At 41.1% G+C, this 17,101-nt stretch overlaps 1 protein-coding gene across 5 annotated transcripts in view; it reads right to left on the bottom strand.

Annotated features, from left to right (window-relative positions):
- PDE4DIP (phosphodiesterase 4D interacting protein) overlaps positions 1 to 17,101 on the bottom strand; it is a 738,656-nt gene that overhangs the window by 350,188 nt on the left and 371,367 nt on the right. For all 5 annotated transcript variants that reach the window (XM_073644096.1, XM_073644094.1, XM_073644092.1 and 2 more), the window contains 2 exons: positions 14,234 to 14,350; positions 13,652 to 13,786 (listed from right to left, as the gene is read on the bottom strand). In XM_073644096.1, the coding sequence (XP_073500197.1) occupies positions 13,652 to 13,786; positions 14,234 to 14,350 (252 nt within the window). The remainder of the gene's footprint in view (positions 1 to 13,651; positions 13,787 to 14,233; positions 14,351 to 17,101) is intronic.

Below are 17,101 nucleotides of genomic sequence, written 5' to 3'. Positions count from 1 at the left end.
GTCATTGTAATTTTCCAGTCAAATAACTATTAGAGTACAATTGAAAGGTTTTTGTACAAACTGCCTATGATAACAGTATATTTTAAAAAAAATAAAAAACTCAAACTGCACTCAAAATGCATGTTCCAAATTATTATGCACAGCAGAGTTTTCAACCTTTTCATTTTAATAAAGAACAAAAAAATGGTCATTTTTGAAATTATAAGCATTAGCAGGTTATTACAAACTGAAATCAAACAGTTTTCAACTCAAAACTTTATTCTAGGTGATGTTACATTTGCACATAGGACCCCTTGTTCGAAAGGAGCTTCTGAACTCTCTCGTCCATTGAATTTGTCAGGTTTTGGATGGTTTCTGCTTTAATTGTTTTGCATGAGGACAGAATACCCTCCCAGAGCTGTTGCTTAGATGTGAACTGCCTCCCGCCATCATAGACACTCCTTTTGATGATGCTCCAGAGGTTCTCAATGGGGTTGAGGTCAGGGGAGCATGGGGGCCACACCATAAGTTTGTCCCCTTTTATGCCCATAGCAGTCAGAGATGCAGATGTGTTATGTGCAGCATGAGACGGGGCATTATCATGCATGAAAATGATCTTGATGGTCCAGATGGATGGAGTGGAGGATGGCTGGTTGATGGACACCCCATGCAAACACGGCTACGGTGCTAACAAGGAGGAGGTGGAGTAATGTTTTGGGCTGGAATCATGGGGAGAGAGATTGTCGGCCCTATTAGGATCCCTGAAGGGGTAAAGATGAACTCCATAATGTATGTTGAGTTTCTCAAACAGCACTTCCTTCCATGGTTCAAGAAGAAGAACCGTGCATTCCGCAGCAAGATCATTTTCATGCATGATAATGCCCCGTCTCATGCTGCACATAACACATCTGCATCTCTGGCTGCTATGGGCATAAAAGGGGACAAACTTATGGCGTGGCCCCCCATGCTCCCCTGACCTCAACCCCATTGAGAACCTCTGGAGCATCATCAAAAGGAGTGTCTATGATGGCGGGAGGCAGTTCACATCTAAGCAACAGCTCTGGGAGGGTATTCTGTCCTCATGCAAAACAATTGAAGCAGAAACCATCCAAAACCTGACAAATTCAATGGACGAGAGAGTTCAGAAGCTCCTTTCGAACAAGCGGTCCTATGTGCAAATGTAACATCACCTAGAATAAAGTTTTGAGTTGAAAACTGTTTGATTTCAGTTTGTAATAACCTGCTAATGCTTATAATTTCAAAAATGATCATTTTTTTGTTCTTTATTAAAATGAAAAGGTTGAAAACTCTGCTGTGCATAATAATTTGGAACATGCATTTTGAGTGCAGTTTGAGTTTTTTATTTTTTTTTTAAATATACTGTTATCATAGGCAGTTTGTACAAAAACCTTTCAGTTGTACTCTAATAGTTATTTGACTGGAAAATTACAATGACTGCAATTCATATAGGTAATTTGGGAAAATCTGAGAAAATATTATTTGCATAATAATTTGGAACATAGTGTAAATGTGCAGCTAGCAACACTAAGGAGCATTGCAAACCTGGAGAGGAGTTTAGAGCTCACTGATCTTGCGATATGGAGGAGAGTGGAAGTGGGGGAAGATCAGGACCCAGAAGTAGGTAACTGGGTAACAGTTACAAGAAGAGGTAGGGGGAACAGTGCCATTGAGCCCAGTCCTGATCTGGCACAACCTAGTAAATATGCCTTTTTGGCTGATATTAAAAATGCTAGCCCAGGGCTGGGATCACCGCAGCAGGACGTTGCTCCTAGCAACCAGGAACAGGACTGCTGTAGGATGGAGGGAAATAGGAGTGCAGCAAAGGCCAGACAGATGTTGGTGGTAGGGGACTCTATAATTAGGCGGACAGATAGCATCATCTGCCGCCAAGACCGTGAATGACGAACAGTGTGTTATCTGTCAGGTGGCCGGATAGACAGATTGCTGGGTGGGGCTGGGGAAAACCCGGCGGTCATGTTACACATCGGTACCAATGACAAAGTTAGAGGGAGGTGGAAGGTCCTTAAAGATGATTACAGGGAACTAGGAGAGAAGCTGAAGGCCAGGACCTCCAAGGTGGTGTTTTCAGAAATACTGCCGGAGCCACAAGCGTCACTAGAAAGATAGCGGGAGATTAGGGAGATAAATAAGTGGCTTATAAATTGGTGCAGAAAGGAAGGGTTTGGGTTCATGTAGAACTGGGTCGACTTCGCTGTCGGCTACAGGCTCTACAGTAGGGACGGGCTGTACCTCAATGGAGAGGGTGCACCTATGTTGGGGGAAAAAATGGTCAGATGGATAGAGGAGCTTTTAAACTAAGATCTGGGGGGTAGGGAGGCTAGTCGTGTGAATAAGGGGATAGATAGACAGAAAGAGTGAGACAGTAGGGGTTAATGAGGATCTAGGGGGCTGTGCTACGGAAGGAAAGTAGGGAGCTGAGTAGGAGTAACAAATGTGCTAATAGTATTAAATGTCTGCTGACAAATGCATGAAGCCATGCAAACAAAATGGATGACCTAGAGACTCTTATGTCGGTCACAGGATACGATGTGGTGGGTATTAAGGAAACCTGGCTGGATGAAAGCCATGATTGGGTGACAAACGTGGAGGGATATACTACACATTTAGAAAGGACAGCAAAGACAAAAAAAGGTGGAAGGGTATGTATTTTCGTTGAATCCAACTTAAAACCTGTGCTCTTTGACGACATTGGGAGAAGTTGCGACAATGTAGAGTCAGTTTGGGTAACTGTACATGGGGATGGCAATGGCAATAATGGAGCTTGTTACAAGCCTCCTAATATAGCTGAACTGGTAGAGGACGAAATACTGCAACAAATGAAAAATGCAGCAAACAATAATAGGGTCCTTATTATGGGGGATTTTAACTATCCAGATATTCAATGGGACATAGAATCTTCCAGTTGTGCTAAAAGCTGCAAGTTCTTATCCACAGTTCAGGACAATTACCTCTCTCAGCTGGTAGATGAATCAACCAGGGGAGGTAATCTACTGGATCTGGTTCTATCAAATAGACCAGATACTGTTTCAGTTCTAAATGTCCGGGAGCATTTGGGAAACAACGACCATAATATGGTAAGTTTCAATGTAATATTCAATAAAACATTTCAAAAAGGAAATGCAAAAACCTGGAACTTTAGGAAAGCTGATTTCAACAAATTAAGGGAAGAGCTTAATCGTGTAGACTGGGACCATGTCATGGAAACTGGGGATACTGAATATAAAGGGGCATGTTTAAGGAAATACTACTAGAATCATGTACAAAAAGTATACCCTCTGGTAATAAAATGTCCAGAAATGAAAAGAAACCATTATGGATAAATAAGACCATACAAAATTTAATAAGACAAATACAAAGGGCATTCAAAATCTTTAAGGCCAAGAATACGGAAATAGCATTGCAGGAGTATAAAGGCATTAATAAGAAATGTAAAAAGAAATCAAATTAGCAAAGTTATCTAAACAGCAACAAATCGCCAGCGACATTAAAATAAATTCCAACATTTTTTATAAATACATCAATGCCAAAAAGAAAAAACAGATGATCTCGGCCCCTTAAAAGACGATAATAACAAGATAATTGTAGAGGACAAAGAAAAGGCTGAGATATTAAACAGGCACTTTTCATCCATGTTCACCAACAAACCATCTGTTCCAGGGATCTTTCAATAGGGCAAAAAACAAAGTTCACCACCTGATATAACTAGTTTAACACAAAAGAAGTATGCCTGCATCTGAGCAAGTTAAACACTGACAAATCCCCCGACCCCGATGGTATTCATCCACGGATACTGAGGAAATTGAGTTCAGTAATTGACAGACTGCTGAATCTCATTTTCTTAGACTCCCTTGTAACAGGGGTTGTGCCACAGAATTGGAGGATAGCCAATGTGGTACCAATATTTAATAAAGGTAAGAAGGTGGATCCAGGTAACTATCGTCCAGTAAATCTAACATTGGTAGTGTGCAAAGTTTTTGAGGGCATTATAAGAGATGACCTGCAGAGATATATAGCAGAGAATAATATAATTAATGATAATCGGCAAGGATTCATGAAAAATAGGTTGTGCCTAACCTACATGCTGGGTTTCTATGAGGGGGTAAGTGCAAATCTAGAAGTTGGTAATACGGCTGGCGTGATTTTTCTGGACTTTGCAAAGGCATTTGATACTGTATCACATAACAGCCTTATACTGAAGCTACAGAAGCAAGGACTTAGGGAAACTGGGATATAGTCAGCAGTGGGGTGCCGCAGGGATCTGTGCTAGGACCGATTCTTTTTAACCTTTTTATTAACAACCTTGGGGATGGGATTGAGTGTAAAGTGTCAGTCTTTGCTGACGACACCAAACTATGTAGGATATTAAAATTTGATCCTGACATTACGATATTGCAGTACAATCTGGATAAGATGACTGAATGGGCAAACACTTGGCAAATGAGATTTAATGTAGATAAATGTAGAGTAATGCACCTAGGACGGAGTAATCCTATTGCTGCACATACATTAAATGGGAGTATACTCGGGACTACAGAGCAGAAGGACTTGGGTATTCTGGTTACAAGTAAGCTGAGCGGCGGTACTCAATGTCAAGCAGCCCCTGCAAAAGCAAACAAGATTTTAGGATGTATAAAAAGAGAAATAAAATCCCGCGATCCCAATGTACTGTTGCCCCTTTATAAATTACTGGTGAGGCCACATCTGGAATATGGGATACAGTTTTGGCATCCACATTTTAAAAAGGATATTCAGGAGTTAGAGTCAGTTCAAAGGCGGGCAACTAGATTATTACAAGGGATGGAAGGCCTCTCATATGATGAGAGGTTGAAAACGTTGAGCTTGTTTAGTGTAGAAAAACGACGCCTCAGAGGAGATCTCATTTACATGTAAAAATATATGTGTGGTCAGTACAAAGGACTCGCACATGACTTATTCCTTCCAAAGACCATACTAAGGACCAGGGGGCACTCATTACAGGTGGAAGAAAGGCGATTTCGGCACCTAAACAGGAAAGGGTTCTTTACAGTCAGACTATGGAATGCCTCACCACAAGAGATGGTAATGGCAGACACTATAACAGCTTTCAAAAAAGGGCTGGAACATACAAAATGTTATACCTATAGTAGTACATTTAGTACTGTAATAGTAATTACATAACTAGTATCATAATTAGGTTTGATCCAGGGTTCTAGGACTGATCGCCTTTCTAGGGGTCAAGAAGGAATTTTTCCCCGTGATGCAAATTGGCTGAAGATGTCCTGGGTTTTTTGCCTTCTTCTGGATCAACAGATTTAGGAATAGGGATTTTAGTAATACCATTATTAGAATCACAAGAGTAATACATAATATAAAACTAATTAAAAAAATAAAATTAGAAACGGGTACATTTTAACTGTAGTAGTGCAGCAATAATAAAAATGGTAATAATACTACATTTGTGAGGCCTAGTCCCAGTAAGTTAGTGTAGTGTTAGTGTAGGGAGTACAATTGGGGGAGGAAGGTTGAATTTGATGGACCTAGGTCTTTTTTCAACCTATGTTACTATATGGCGCTCCTTCTCTTCTGAGCTTTGCGCTGTGCCTGAAAAGTATTTCTCGATTACATGTAGGGTATTGGTGCACTCAGGAGAACTTGAACAACAAATTGTATAGTCCGTTTTCTCATGTTACCCTTGTGAAAATAAAAAAATTGTGGCAAAATCAACATTTTTGCAGGAAAAATGTATTTTTTCATCTTCACGGCTCAACATTATAAAAGTCTGTGAAGCACCTGTGGGTTCAAGGTGCTCACCACACCTCTAGATAAGTTCATTGAGGTGTAGTTTCCAAAATGGGGTCACTTGTGGGGGATTTCCACTGTTTAGGCACATCAGGGGCTCTGAAAACTCGACACGGTGTAGGTTACCTATTCCAGCTAATTTTGCACTCTAAGGCTATGTTCACACTAGGCATTTTTTTCACCTTTTTTATGCATTTTTGTTATGCAGATTTTCAGCTGTGTTTTACTGTACCTGCAAAGTCTATGCGATTTCGTAAATCTCATGCAGACAGCTTGGTTTTTTTGTCCTCAGTATTTTGTGCTTTGCATGTTTTTTTGCACAATAGAGCATGTCGCTTCTTTCAGCATTTTTCACCCATTAAAAGCAATGGGTAGTGCAAAAAGGCTGCAAAAAACGCAGGTATCAGGTTTTGCCGCATTTTTAGTGAAAAAAAGCAAGTACAGCAATATGTGAAACCCATTTATTTTTGTGATTTTCCCAAGTTTAAACAATCTTGTCTTGGTCACCTGAGATGGCAGATTGGATTAGTAATGTTTAATTAAATTAGTGATGCGTACAAATTAAACATTGGCCGACCACAGTGTGAAATTGAACAATCTCTGAGCAACTCAATGGCTGACCAGAGTGTTAAAATAAACAGTGTCCTATAAATTCAATGCTCTCAATCTCTTAGGTAAACTATTCCTGACCACTTCAACTTCCTCACTATTACATTTGTAATTCTTGTTAAAGGTAACCTGTCATGTCCTAGCTACTCAGTTACTCATTCAGTCATGGGTGGCACCACATCAGTCAGGGCCAGGCGCCGCCCATGTATCTGAATTTTGCTTCCGGCAGGCGCTGAAATTATGGGACGCTTGCACAGTATGATACGGCCGGCAGTAAAGCTTCCAGTGCTGGGAGCCGCACATGCGCTGTGGGCTCCCCGCACGTGCGCAGTTAGGCTGTGCAGTTACCAGCTTCACTGCCCATACGCTATGACGAGCTGCTTACGTATTTGAATATTGCTCCCGGCCTACGCTGAAATTATGGGACGCTTGCATAGTATGATACGGCCGGCAGTAAAGCTGTGCAGTGCTTGGAGCCACACATGCGCTATGATGAGCGGCTCCCCGCACATGTGCAGTGAAGCTGTGTAGTTACCAGCTTCACTGTGTGCGGCCTGAGCTACTCGTCACAGCGCATAAACAGTGAAGCTGGTAACTACACAGCTTCACTGCACATGTGCGGGGAGCCGCTCAACATAGCGCATGTGTGGCTCCAAGCACTGCACAGCTTTTCTGCCGGCCGTATCATACTATGCAAGCGTCCCATAATTTCAGCGCAGGCCGGGAGCAATATTCAAATACGTAAGCGGCGCCAGGCCCTGACTGATGTGGCGGCACCCATGACTGAATGTGAGGATCACACCCCTATGACTGAACAAGCAGGTATGATTCTAAGTATATAAAAGCGTGCTAGTGATGTACATTGCATCACTAACAACGCAATGGGGGCAGTTTACATAGTAGCTAGGACATGACAGGTTCCCTTTAATATGGTTTCCACCATATGCATCTGTGGTGGAAGCAAAACTGAACTTTCCTGAAAAATGCATCAAAACTTGGGTTTTTGACGCGGTTTCTTTTCTGCCAATAGAGCAGGTTTTGCTGCTGAAAAAAAGCTGAAAAAGTGCCTAGTGTGAACATAGCCTAAAAGTCAAATGTTGCTTCTTCCCTACCGTGCGCCGAGACAATAGTGTTCCACCACATATGGAATATTGGCGTACTCAAGAGAAAATGAACCATATAATTTGTTGTGCAATTTCTCCTGTTACCCTTGTGAAAATGCAAAATTTGGGGCTAAATCAGCATAAAATATTCACTTTTTTATTTCACATTGCTTTAATTCCTGTGAAGCACTCAAAGGGTTAATAAACGTATTGAATGTCGCTTCAAATGTGACATGGTCCCTCCAAAAAATAGTTTTTAATAAATTTTGTTGGAAAATTGAGAAATTGCTGATCAACTTTTAACCCTTCTAACTTCAGAAATGATGCTGTTGTGAAGGAGACATGTGGTAAATGTTATAATGTTATTCATTAACCATTTTGTGCGATATAACTCTCTGTCTTAAAGTCTTAAAAATTAAAAGTTTGAAAATTGCGAAATTTTAAATTTTTTTAACAAAATTCTGATGTATTCACAAATAAATGCAAAATATATCGGCCTAAATATATCACTAATATGAAGCACAACATATAAAGAAAAAACATTTCAGAATCAATGGGGTCCGTTGAAGTGTTCCAGAGTTGTTACCACATAAATTGACATTGATCAGAATTGTAAAATTTGGCCCGGTCAGGAAGGTGAAAACAGGCTCGTGGGTGAAGGGGATAAAAATGCATGGTGTATCTATTGCTCTGTCTGTGTCATACTTTTAACCTTTAATAACAATTCTTATGCACTTTTTTTAAAAAAAAATACACAATGATGTGAAAACGAGTGAAGTCATATATAAAGTGCCGAGTGGCAGTTTGATAATGTGCCAGGTGTCTACTTACAGAAACTATATACAGTCATGGCCGAAAATGTTGGCACTCTTGAAATTGTTCCAGAAAATGAAGTATTTCTCCTAGAAAATTACTGAAATTACACATATTTTGTTATACATGTTTATTTCCTTTGTGTGTATTGGAACAACACAAAAAAAAAACAGAAAAAAAGACAAATTAGCCAAAATTTCACACAAAATCCCCAAAATGGGCTGGACAAAATTGTTGGCTACTTTCCAAAATTGTGGGTAAACAACTTTGTTTCAAGCATGTGTTGCTCGTTCAAAATCACCTGTGGCAAGTAACAAGTGTGGGCAATATGAAAATCATACCTCAAACCAGATAAAAAAGGGAGAAGTTGAATCAATCTTTGCATTGTGTGTCTGTGTGCCACACTAAGCATGGAGAACAGAAAGGAGTAGGAGGAGAAGAGAACTCTCTGAGAACTTGAGAACCAATATTGTTGAACAATATCAACAATCTCATGGTTACAAGTCCATCTCCAGAGATCTTGATGTTCCTTTGTCCAAGATGAGCAATACAACAACAAGTTTACAACCCATGGCACTGTAACTAATCTCCCAGGAAGTGGACAGCAGAGAAAAATGGATGAAAAGTCGCAAAGCAGGATAGTCCGGATGGTGGATAAGCAGCCACAATGAAGTGCTAAAGAAATTCAAAGCTGTCCTGCAGGCTCAGGGTGCATCAGTGTCAGTGCGAACTATCCGTCGACATTTGAATGAAATGAAACGCTATGGCAGGAGACCAAGTAGGACCCTACTGCTGGCACAGAGACATATAAAAGCTAGACTGCAGTTTGCCAAAATGCATGTGAGTAAGCCAAAATCCTTCTGGGAAAGTGTCTTGTGGACAGATGAGACCAAGATAGAGCTTTTTGGTAAAGCACATCATTCTACTGTTTACTGAAAACAGAATGAGGCCTACAAAGTAAAGATCACAGTACTTACAATCAAATATGGTGGTTCAAAGATTTTTGGGGTTGTTTTGCTGCCTCTGACACTGGGTGCCTTGACTGTCTGTGAGGCATCATGAAAACTGAAGATTACCAAAGGATTTTGGGTCGCAATGTAGTGCCCAGTGTCAGAAAGCTGGGTTTGTGTCCTAGGTCATGGGTCTTCCAGCAGGACAATGACCCCAAACATACTTCAAGAAGAACCCAAAAATGGATGGAAACAAAGTGCTGGAAAGTTCTTAAGCGGCCAGCAATGAGTCTGGACCTAAATCCCACTAAACACCTGTGGAGAGATCTAAAAATTGCTGTTGGGAGAAGGCGCCTTCAAATTTGAGACCTGGAGCAGTTTTCAAAAGAAGAGTGGTCTAAAATTCCAGTTGAGAGGTGCAAGAAGCTTGTTAATGGTTATAAGAAGCGACTGATTGATGTTATTTATTCCAAAGGGTGTGCAGCCAAATATTAAGGTGAGGGTGCCAACAATTTTGTCCGGCCCATTTTTGGGGTTTTGTGTGAACTGATGTCCAACTTTCCTTTTTTTCTCTGTTTTTTTGTGTTGTTCCAATACACACAAAGGAAATAAACATGTGTATAAACACAAGTAATTGCAATAATTTTTTTTTGAGAAATACTTAATTTTCTGGAACAATTTCGAGGGTGCCAAAACGTTCGGCCATAACTGTAGGTATTGGGGGTTTGATTTCAAGTTTTTATTTTGCAATGTAGTAAAGTTGGTGTAAATCAATTTACACAACCTGATCCAATGGCCATGACAGTAATCCGCTGGATGGCAGTCGTGACAACCGCCCCTTACCTGACGGCATCCACAACTCTTCTTTAGTTTAGCCGGCCAGGTGAGACATCACATGTGCATCACAGCGTAACATTGACTCCGTGTCAGGTCGGGTAATCAAAGAAGAGCCACAGATTCTGAAGGATTGGGTCGTGGAAATTGATTTGCAAAAACACTACAATCTAGATTTTTATTTTTGTACACATCAAAAGTGTCAACATTATCCTGGCTAATAGAGGCACAAGGCAAAAAAACCCACCACCAGTGAATGGGTTAATAAAAAAAAACACATTTCTTCATCTCTGCAGGTAATTTCTCCAGTCCCAGCAGGGCTTTTAGTTCATCCCAGCCTTCTTTTGCAAACGTTTTGTCTCATGCGACTGCTCCATCCAATAAGAGGCTACAGCAGTCACAATGGACGGGAACGTTGGCACAAGAGTTCAGAATGTGCTGGAATTGAAGAATCACCAGCAAAGGGGAGTATCTTTCTATTTTTTTTTTAAATACACTGCTAACCCACAGAAAAACATACAGCAAGGTCTGCACCATTTTGTGCTGAACCTGCCGCTGATGACTTCCCTTTGAATACTTGAAGATTGTTATGGAAAGTGCCCACAAAAAATTTTCAATATGTGAACTTACCCATACAGTTCATTGCATGAGTTTAAAGTCTAATATTTACATTTTTACAGCTTTTAAAAGAAGGTTTCCACAATAACATTGGTGACCTCTCCTTTGGGTAGGTCATCAATAGCAGATCAGCGGGGGTCTGACACCTAGCACCCCACCAATCAGCTGTTACCAGCTCTGGCAGAGGCTGGATGTAAAGAGTGTACACACTGGAAAAGCAGTACACTGTCAGACTGTTAAGAGACCCCCAATACTCCAGATCAGCTTGTTTTCTAATAGATGTAGTGTTCCGTTTCCTAGATTTGTAACATGCGCACACTGACGAAGCTGGTAATGACTGATCAGCGGTGGGGGGCAGGTGTCAGAGTAGAAAGGGCTAATGTTCCTGAAAGAGTTTGAAACTGCTGATGTGCTCACCTTAACAGAGAAAGGGACTCATACTCCACAGGGACCCAACAACAGACCAGATTAGATATTTCAACTTTAACTTTTGGTTACCACTTTTACATTATTATATATTTAAGTACTATATGACACATTGAATTAATTCAACCATCAGGTGGCTTTTCAGATGCTAGCTAAACAATCCTGTCTATTTGACTTATATTAATATAGGACTAAGGATTCTCTTCAAAAAAGCATTGTGAAAAAGATATACAATAAAAAACCTGTATATGCACAGGTAGAACAAGTAGAACAGCACTTACTTCATTAACAGCTCTATAATGCGTGTGCTTTGTGAGTAGATCCGTACACTATGATTACATTTCAGTAGCCTGTATATGTCTACGTACTGTATATATATATTCCAGGTGTCAGTATACATAGTCATACTCTGTGAAAGGGATTTTTACATATGTAAACTTATATTTGCTACCAGTAGTTATTTCCCATTTGCAAGTAGGTGTGTGGTTTGTGTATCCTGCACATGTTTCTGGAGGGCGGCACAATATATGCTAGGGATGCACTAGTCTCTATATGTACCTATACTAAGGGTCAGCTGCTGCTTGTGGCTCTGGTTAGAGTGGATCCGCAAGACAGTGTATTGTTGGGATAGGGATATATATGATATTTGCAGACACTACTGGCCACTTGCTTAGCATCCAGGACACAGGCCAAGGAGGCAGCTGTGTGTTGTCTTCTATGTGAGCTGCTCTACATCACTTGGTCACTTTTACATAATAAGAATTTTTATATACTACGACGGTCCAGTGGAGTGAAGGACTAGAGGGTGTGTACATAGAATATAAATAAAAGATAGAGGGCTATAAAGGAAACAAAGGTAACAGTGTGGGAACAGACTAATGGGAAGAAATACTCCCAATTTAAATAGGGACAATGTATGCCCTTTTAAACAGAACATGTAGTATTTTACAATTGAGCCACTAGATAGCCAATAGTGCATGCACTTCAACATTACACAAGGGTGAATCAAAACATTTTCGCACTGTAGTCACATTAAAACTTCTGTTGTCCGCACTGTCTTATCAGCACTTTCTGTACGAGGTCGCAGTCTCCCCAGTCACTGCTGTGCAGGTTTGAATTGCCTGTGGTGCGAGAAACAAGAGCTGCACATTTGTTATGCGCACGGGAGATGATGAGAATGCAGGGTGTCGTTTGTTGTGGTCCGAGGGTGCGTCTGGTGTCGATATTTATTGAAAACTGTGCACAGTACAGAGAAAGTGCTTTGTCACGAAGACGTGTGTATGAATGGATACAGGGGCTCGAGAAAGATGCTGTCGCTCACTGCTGCCTGTACTGTTAACCGTTGGCAAAAGCTTGGTTTTGAGGTGTTAAACCATCCTCCTCATAGCCCTGATCTTTCCCCATCAGACTATCACTTGTTTGGTTTCCTGAAAGAAGGACCACAAAGATGAAGATTCACACCAGATGAAGAGGTCATCAGATGAAGATGACATCAGCGCACTTGTGGCTCACGGGTCAGCCCCAAATATATATTTTTAATGAGGGAATACGAAAGCATGTTGGCAGATCGACAAAGCATTGAAAAGCAGGGAGATTATGTCAAAAAATTATATATTTGTCATTTCTCAAAGTTGATTAAAAAAACTCTACATCCAGAGGGTGTATTACTTTTGTCTCACCCTCATAACTGTTTTTCAGGTAAAATGCCAGCGCGGAATTGCTGTACCTTTTAGTGAATCACATGTGCAGCAGATGAGGTGTCTGTGGAATTGTATGTTGAGTGTGGTTTAAGGTTACAACGCTGTTGGAAATACTGTAACCTGAGGACATTGTAACTTGAAGGACATTTGAAGGCAACTAATGAAATGACAAAATGTCTTCACAGCAGAAAATTGTACAAGTTGTATATACTGCTTCATGATGAAAAAGTAATCCTGAATATTTGATAACCAGCATCTCTTATGCCTCATAATTGTTTAGTGTACAAATGTAATGACTACTGAATGTACTTGTCAGGAGATTAATGCTGCCCAAACTAGGGGCAGCACGAATTCTAGCCCGGCTCCATGATTACAGCCATGAATGCCTTTCCCTAAACTGATGTGGCGTTTCAGAGAAAACATAGTTTGAAAAGCCGGCAAGGGACTATTAGAGACATGACTAATCGAGCACAGCCCCCGGATTGCTTTTTTCCACCCCTCTCCAGTTGATTGACAGGTTCCTCTATGTGTCCTCATAGGGAGAGACCTGTCAATCACATGGAGCGGGGCAGGATATCTGTCAGAGGCCGCACCAGACTAGTGAAGTTTCTCCCTATAGTCAACTGCCTTTTAAACGACTTATCTCTGAAACACTGCACCATAATACCTTGCTGTAATTGCGTTGCCAGGTTCTGGTTCATGCTGACGGTGGTTTGGGCAGCATGAATCTAGTAACAGGTTTCCTTTAACAAAAGGTCTCTAAAACATATTCAAAATATAAAAAATGCTTCCCAAATACCTTTTGAGTATGTCTAAAATGACCCTGGCTGGCCAATTTCAATGATGCTATATTCTCCTTTAAAGTGAAAATCTGCTGGGTTAAAAGTTCCACGGTTGATATGTCTTCTGGATCAACCAGCTTGACTTGCAGATCCTGTGGTAAGAGTATAAGCAAAGGTAAGCTTTTATGCACGTTGTTACCTCACTTTGAACTTTTTGTTCTTTTTTTGCCATGCAACTTCAACTGCACATTTAGCCTTCCTGACCGCTGTGTATTAAAGGACCTCTTGGCTTTTTTAACATTTTTTACCTAAAGGGAATGGCCTTTTTATAACATATACAAATATATTTGAAACAGTAATTTAGTCAGCTTAGTAACATTCATGTGATACTAATTCCCTGTAGCAAGCCATGCCACCCTTTATAGTAAAGACTTCTCCCCAAAGCGCATGCCCATATATCCAGGAACCTGTACTTTAATGGACGATGCTGATGGGTGGGTCGCATCACATGACTAGCCATGTCTCCATATTTTACAGATGGGATCACTTATCCAGAGAGTTTTCCAAGTCCTTCATTGCTATGGAAAAATATAAGTTACCTTAATTAATTCTTCTTTTATCTGAATGTTTCTCGTGACAGCATCAATGTCTGCGGCTTGTTCACGTAACTGCTCATTCTGCTTCATAATAATGGACTGTAGAGCAGAAACTTCCAGCTGTTGAGAGAATAAGAGGATTGTTTAGTGGCCTCTCTGCTGATATAATCAGTTTACATGCACTCGCCAATGTTCCTGGTTCATCATTTCCCTTCATGAAGGCCAGCTTACACCATTCTCCGTTGATCATCAATGCCTTTTCCTGACAGACACAAAAATTCCAAGTAGAGTGAAATAGTGAAAAAACACAACTATTGTTTCTAGGGTTTTGTGTTTCTGTTGTTCATTGTGCTGTACAAATGTCTTGACAACTTGATTCTCCAGGTCAGTGCGATTACAGCGATAACAAACTTATAAGGTTTCTTTTTACATTTTAGTGGTTTAAAAAAAGAAAATAAAGCTTTGTATCACCAGTTTCTGAGACTCAAACTTGATTTTTTCCATCGTTGGGCCTATGTGACAGCTTGTTTTTTACACTTCGACTTGTAGTTTTTATTGATATCATTTAATGATACATACAATGTTTTGATCGTTTTTTATTGTATATTTTTGGGAAAATGCAGAGACTGAAAATTGTCAGTTACGGTTCTTTTCAATGTTTCAATTCATGGTTTATATAATGTCATGTTTGATAGGTCGGACTTTTACAGACACATTACTACTAAATATGTTTATATTTTTCAAACGGTTTCATTTCATTATTTTTGAACTGTGAAAAAGGGGGCGATTTAAATTTTCAGCTGTGGCAACCCACTGGCTCTTCACAATTGCGTCATGGCAGGCAGAGGAGAGCTGGGGCACGTGGGAACCAGAACCTGGGACATTTAATTGCTTCTGTCAGTGATTGACAGCGACACTTAATTGGTTACATAACAGTGATCAAAGCTACCTCCAGTCACTACTATTACAGACAGATGCTGGATGTATAACAGCTCCAGAGGCCGCTCCATACACCCCTCACACGACTAGTGACAAAAATATACATCACCGGTCATAAAGAGATTACAAGCAAGATTTATCACAATCATTTTTCAACTCAGATGCACTGGTGGTTGTAAAATGGCCCACACCCATTACATTATTGCTAATCTGGTATGCTGTGTACTATACATCGCTGTGAGCAAATACATTTCCAGCAACATTACTGGACAGCTTCCTGCCTTTAGAGACTACATATCCTTGTGAATCCAAGAGATGCTCTACTGCCGGTTATCTAAGCAGAGGTGGGCAATTCAGTTTTCTAAGGGGCCACATGAGAGACCGCAACTGATGTTGAGGGACAAACTTAATCCGCTCATTATTATTATATATTAATCTTTATCACTTAAATTAGAATTAGTTTGTTATCTAGCTCTACTGCTAATACTTGTTATGACAGGGCTTAATGTAGCATGTATTCTTTGCGGAAACAGCTAATTAAAGCCATGCAATTTACTGCTTTTTATAAAGTTTAGACAAAAACAGTAAATCATTCTGTTTGCTTATTTTGTTCAGCCCGTGTATGTTAATCAAAAGCTCCCAACACAATGTGATGCCCCCACAGTCCCTCCACTAAGTATGATATCGCCACACAGCCTCTTAAACAGTATAATGTCCCCACAAAGCAATTCACACAGTATGCTGTCTTCCCACACAGTATGATGTCCCGACACAGCTCTCCACACAGTACGATTTCCCCAAAAAGCCTCCTACTCAGTATGATGTCCCCACACAGACCCCCACACAATACAATGCCCACTCAAACAGTATGATGTCCCCACAAAGCCCTTCACACAGTATGATGTCCTCACACAGCCCCCCAGACAGTATACAAAGTATATATGCTGTATATACCATTTTTGATCTTTTATATTGTCTTTGTCATGTCTTTGTGTTATTTTTTCTAAAACAAGCATAAGTGTTTTCAATAAAAAAAATCCATAAGGTCCTGCCTAGCGCATTTTATTTCCCAAATATTTAAACAGGTACTAGTCCAAGCAGCTAAACTGATGTGAATGGAGGAGGCATAAAAAGTGCCACGTGCTGCCGCTTTTTGATTTTCCTGTTGCATCAAGGTGAGAAGAGAGTGGTGTCTGAGGAGGTCTGCGTCTTCCCTACAAGTGAGCAGCCAACGGTGAGAAGAGAGCGGTGTCTGAGGAGGTCTGTGTCTTCCCTACAAGTGAGCAGCCAACGGTGAGAAGAGAGCGGTGTCTGAGGAGGTCTGTGTCTTCCCTACAAGTGAGTAGCCAACGGTGAGAAGAGAGCGGTGTCTGAGGAGGTCTGTGTCTTCCCTACAAGTGAGCGGCCAACGGTGAGAAGAGAGCGGTGTCTGAGGAGGTCTGTGTCTTCCCTACAAGTGAGTAGCCAACGGTGAGAAGAGAGCGGTGTCTGAGGAGGTCTGTGTCTTCCCTACAAGTGAGCAGCCAACAGTGAGAAGAGAGCGGTGTCTGAGGAGGTCTGTGTCTTCCCTACGAGTAGCCAACGGTGAGAAGAGAGCGGTGTCTGAGGAGGTCTGTGTCTTCCCTACAAGTGAGCGGCCAACGGTGAGAAGAGAGCGGTGTCTGAGGAGGTCTGTGTCTTCCCTACAAGTGAGCAGCCAACGGTGAGAAGAGAGCGGTGTCTGAGGAGGTCTGTGTCTTCCCTACAAGTGAGCAGCCAACGTTGAGAAGAGAGCGGTGTCTGAGGAGGTCTGTGTCTTCCCTACAAGTGAGCAGCCAACGGTGAGAAGAGAGCGGTGTCTGAGGAGGTCTGTGTCTTCCCTACAAGTGAGCAGCCAACGGTGAGAAGAGAGCGGTGTCTGAGGAGGTCTGTGTCTTCCCTACAAGTGAGCAG

The sequence above is a fragment of the Phyllobates terribilis genome, unplaced genomic scaffold, assembly GCF_046119375.1.
Source record: "Phyllobates terribilis strain yellow unplaced genomic scaffold, ASM4611937v1 Scaffold_8__6_contigs__length_399053987, whole genome shotgun sequence".
In the NCBI taxonomy this organism is placed as follows: domain Eukaryota; kingdom Metazoa; phylum Chordata; class Amphibia; order Anura; family Dendrobatidae; genus Phyllobates; species Phyllobates terribilis.
The sequence above is the reverse complement of the archived record's forward strand: the minus strand, read 5'-3'. Positions and strand labels throughout refer to the sequence as shown.